This window comes from Sitodiplosis mosellana, unplaced genomic scaffold, assembly GCF_009176505.1.
Source record: "Sitodiplosis mosellana isolate CC-2019 unplaced genomic scaffold, AAFC_SMos_1.0 Smas_scaffold_1770, whole genome shotgun sequence".
Classification (NCBI taxonomy): domain Eukaryota; kingdom Metazoa; phylum Arthropoda; class Insecta; order Diptera; family Cecidomyiidae; genus Sitodiplosis; species Sitodiplosis mosellana.
The window spans coordinates 1-4,002 of NW_022597012.1; the positions used below are offsets into that span (position 1 = coordinate 1).

Below are 4,002 nucleotides of genomic sequence, written 5' to 3' on the forward strand. Positions count from 1 at the left end.
GTATGGCATTTTAAAGCTGATGTTCTTAGCTGAAAAATATGGCTGTTGTCATGACTTCTTTTGGCCAAATGTCCACCAAACGCTTAAAAATTGGTCCAAAACTCAAAATTTTCCTACAAATTAGAGATTTTTTCCACTAGACTAGCTTAAAAACAAGTCCACATTATCTTAAAAGACACCTTAACGAAAATCCAAGCAAAAAATGTGGAAAGATATACAGATATTTGCATGTAATAGGCCAAAATTTACAACAAAATGACCATTTTTGGTACCAAAGAGTGATTTTGAGCCAAAAAGGTAGATAGAACATGACTTTTCTGGGTAATTATGTTAAGCAAAGTTGTCTAGTTATACGATACCCACAAAATTGCTTGAGAAAGTGGCCATAAAAATTGGATACGCTGCGAGTTATTGTTGAAAAATGGTAAAAAAGAGCATTTTTGCGATTTTGAGGCCCTAGATGCATTTTTTTGGGTAGGTTTATTTTTCATTTTTTTTCTCCCATTCAATACCTACAATTTTGCCGAGATATAGCCTTGTGAAAATGTCGAAAAAGTGCTCAAAATCCAGTTTAAGTCAAAAATACACAATTTGATAAAATGAAAATATGAGCCAAGTTGACAAAACGATTGATGCAGAATTTCTAGTTTTGGCAAGTACTTTCAGCAGCGATACTCAAAACTTATGCCCGCATCGATGGCCGAAAAAATGTTGCACTGTGATATTCAAAATGGAAATGTTTTTTTTTTATTTGCTTTCATGTTTTTTTTGTGTTCAATTCAAGCAAAATAGTTTCTGGACTTGTTTCGCTAAATCGCATAAAAATGACTTAAATTCTCGAGTTAAACTATGATTTTTTGTTGAAAGAAATATACGTAAATAACGAATGGTTTATCATTTTGATGTTTCGGTCAAACTTAGTTCAAAAAAAATAAATAAATTACGTTGGATTGCATTGTCTGTTGTTTTTAAAAACGTTCATTGTGTGCGATCGAATGTAGATACGGTAGAAACGATCCGTCGTGAATATTTGCATCAAATTTCTTCACAAGCTCAACGAGCCGTTTCTCACTTTTGACGTAAGCAGCCTTTCTTACAGCTGGATCTGCTCCTGCTTCAATGCGCGCCATTTCCAGTTCTTGAAGGTCTTGTTCATTTTTTATTCCACTAAAAAACTTGAAAATACTTGGGTGCACGCCCATAAATTGAGCCATTCGATTGTGCCACCCCTCCGCATGGTAATTGTGCTTTGTAAAACCTGTGACAAAAAAATGTGTTAATAAATTGGGATAAACCTAAGGGTGCGGTCACACTAGGAAACATTTTACTGGAAACATGGAAACAAATTTTCGCAAATGTATGGAAAAAAAGATGCTGGAAACAAACACTTTTTTTTCCATATTTCCAGTAAAATGTTTCCTAGTGTGACTGCACCCTAACGAATTGTTGAATATGGCTGTTGAATCGACCGTAGAAGGTGAAATGGATTAGCAAATTGACCAATAAATAGAGTTCAGTTAGAAAAACTTTTTATTTACCAGACAACATAATTTTGTAAACGCTCCACAATTCCGGAGGGAAGCGGGGTGCTTTCCGTTTTCCGTTCTTATCGAATGCGAACAGAAACGTTTGTTGGAAATACGTAAGCAATTGTTCAATTGTGTCTTTGTGTTCATTTGATCCATCGTAGAAATCAGTGTCAGCAAGCTCCTCATACGCTTCAACAATGCTGCCGCTCGGTAAAAATGCCAATGCGATCAACAATCTTAGCTGGAAAGCGAATTCAGCGTCTTCGTTGTGAATCCTTTGCAGGCCAACCAATTGAATGTGGCGCCAAATGTTCTGAGAAAAATGAAAAAAGCAGCACCGCATTGAGCGCGGCCAACTCAAAATCAATGACGACATCTTCGGATTGATGGCTGGTTCCAAATTCAAAATTGCTCGAAAAATTGAGTTGTATGTCTCTTCACTTTTTCTGACACGAGAATGTAAACAACTGGCACGTGGAATCCGTCCAAACGACCTAATCAAATCAAAATGGAAAATATAAAGAGTTATTTTGATTTGCCAAATTGAATTTGGCTTGTGTTGTATTGCCAGAACAGATGTTTACTTAATGACAGCACACAAGTGCAATGTTTGTGTTGCCTCCACTTTCGTTCCGAAATGAAAAAACGTAAATCTCAATTTTTTAACCGATATATTTCGGATTCTTGGAATCCATCTTCAGGGTCTGTAAAAAATCGACATATGATTTAACATTTTGTATAAATAATTTGAATATTTTGGCTTTAAATAATAAATTACCAAGAGTTTAAACTCTAATAGTGAACCCGATTCAATGCACAGCAAGTGAATGAAGTGTCAAAGTGACACAAAAACATAAGCCCGAAAAAATGTACATCGCCGAAAAAAGGCTATGACAGAAAAAACCTATTAATCTAAACCTGTTAACATTAATTAGTCTAATAGCATCTCACAAAAACAAAGAAAACTATTTGCAACTCTTAATTAGATTCACATTAGCCGTATATATTGGCGAGACGATACAGAAGTTCGGAGTAAGGCAAGCACAACATGAAGGTGATTGCAGCAAACCTTTAACGAAATATTTGTCGGCTTTAGCAAAACATGCAAAAAATCTTGGCCACAGATTCAAATTTGATGATGGAAAAATTCTAAAAAGAGAAAGAAACAAAACAAAACTACAAATACATGAAGTTAACCAAATCATTAAATTCGAATCTAACGCGTGCAATGAAAAGACTGATAAAAAAGACTACTCAAACACTTATGTGAATCTAATTAAGAGTTGCAAATAGTTTTCTTTGTTTTTGTGAGATGCTATTAGACTAATTAATGTTAACAGGTTTAGATTAATAGGTTTTTTCTGTCATAGCCTTTTTTCGGCGATGTACATTTTTTCGGGCTTATATTTTTGTGTCACTTTGACACTTCATTCACTTGCTGTGCATTGAATGGGTAGCGGACATAGGTTCCCAAACGGACCGGTCCGTGGTCCGTGGTCCGTCGGTCCGCGAACGGACCGGGCTCACGGACCGACGGACCAAATTCACGAACCGACGGACCGACGGACCAAACAATGTTCATTTACATTTGAAAATAAATGCTTCTTTTTGATTAATTCTTTTACAAAGTATTTACCACACATTCCTGAATAAACATATAAAACACGACGCATTCGTGATTCATTTAATCGACAACTAGAATGAATGAATTTTGGTGTGAATTTTACAATTTGGCATGATTTGGACGAAAAATGGCTCAAAAAGGTATTTCAATTAATATTTTTTTGTATACCCTAAAGTGACGTAGTAAATGCTTCTTTTCAATTACTTCATTTACCATACATTCCTGATTTAGTTATAAAACACGATTCATTAATCAGCACCAAACGGTTAATTAATCAGCGGTTTTTCACTTATGGTGTGAATTGTCATTTTGTTTTTCCGGCTCTCGATTTGTGAAAATTACGATATTTGATTAAGAGCCTTTGATTCAGAGCTTAGAGAATGCTTCGCCAAGTAAAAAAACAAACACAACACAGAAATCAATGAAATTCATAACTTTTTGCTTAATTTCGTTCAAAATTTCAAAATTCCACAAGAAAAACATGATCATTAGTTGATAAACGTGAAATAGTAAAATTGTTATCATGATAATTCCCGAAGAGCTGGAAAAAATGCCTTTTCGAGAAATCATATAAAACCAAACCAAGACTTATGAACCAATGGAAAATCTTGTGCAAAAGACGCATCGAATAGTTGATCAATAGTAATTTCATCATTAGGAAAATTATTCTAACTGAATTTGGTTGGATCATTGTGTTTTATGTTTTTCAAATATAATGTACGATCAACTAACATTCTACATTCTTTTAATTATTGGTTGTTATTGGTAAACACTAGAGTGGTCCAAAAAAAAAAGATGGTCGAAGAAAAAAAGTAACGTCCAGTTTCAAAAAATATACCTCAAAAAAAT

At 34.5% G+C, this 4,002-nt stretch overlaps 1 protein-coding gene across 1 annotated transcript; it reads right to left on the bottom strand.

Moving 5' to 3' along the window:
* Positions 1–760: 760 nt before the first annotated feature.
* Positions 761–2,320, bottom strand: LOC129571255 (uncharacterized). Its single transcript, XM_055451023.1, has 3 exons — positions 2,114–2,320; positions 1,539–2,023; positions 761–1,258 (listed from the first exon to the last, which is right to left on the bottom strand). The coding sequence occupies exons 2-3, from the start codon at positions 1,903–1,905 to the stop codon at positions 969–971; spliced, it is 657 nt and encodes a 218-aa protein (XP_055306998.1). The 5' UTR covers positions 1,906–2,023; positions 2,114–2,320; the 3' UTR covers positions 761–968.
* Between the last annotated feature and the right edge of the window lie 1,682 nt (positions 2,321–4,002).

Excerpts from the sequence above, each read along its gene's own strand:
- LOC129571255 (XM_055451023.1), bottom strand. The coding sequence starts at position 1,905 with ATGTCGTCATTGATTTTGAGTTGGCCGCGCTCAATGCGGTGCTGCTTT. Across the intron at positions 1,259-1,538 it reads TTACAAAATTATGTTGTCTG|GTTTTACAAAGCACAATTAC; the intron begins GTAAATAAAAAG and ends TTTTTGTCACAG.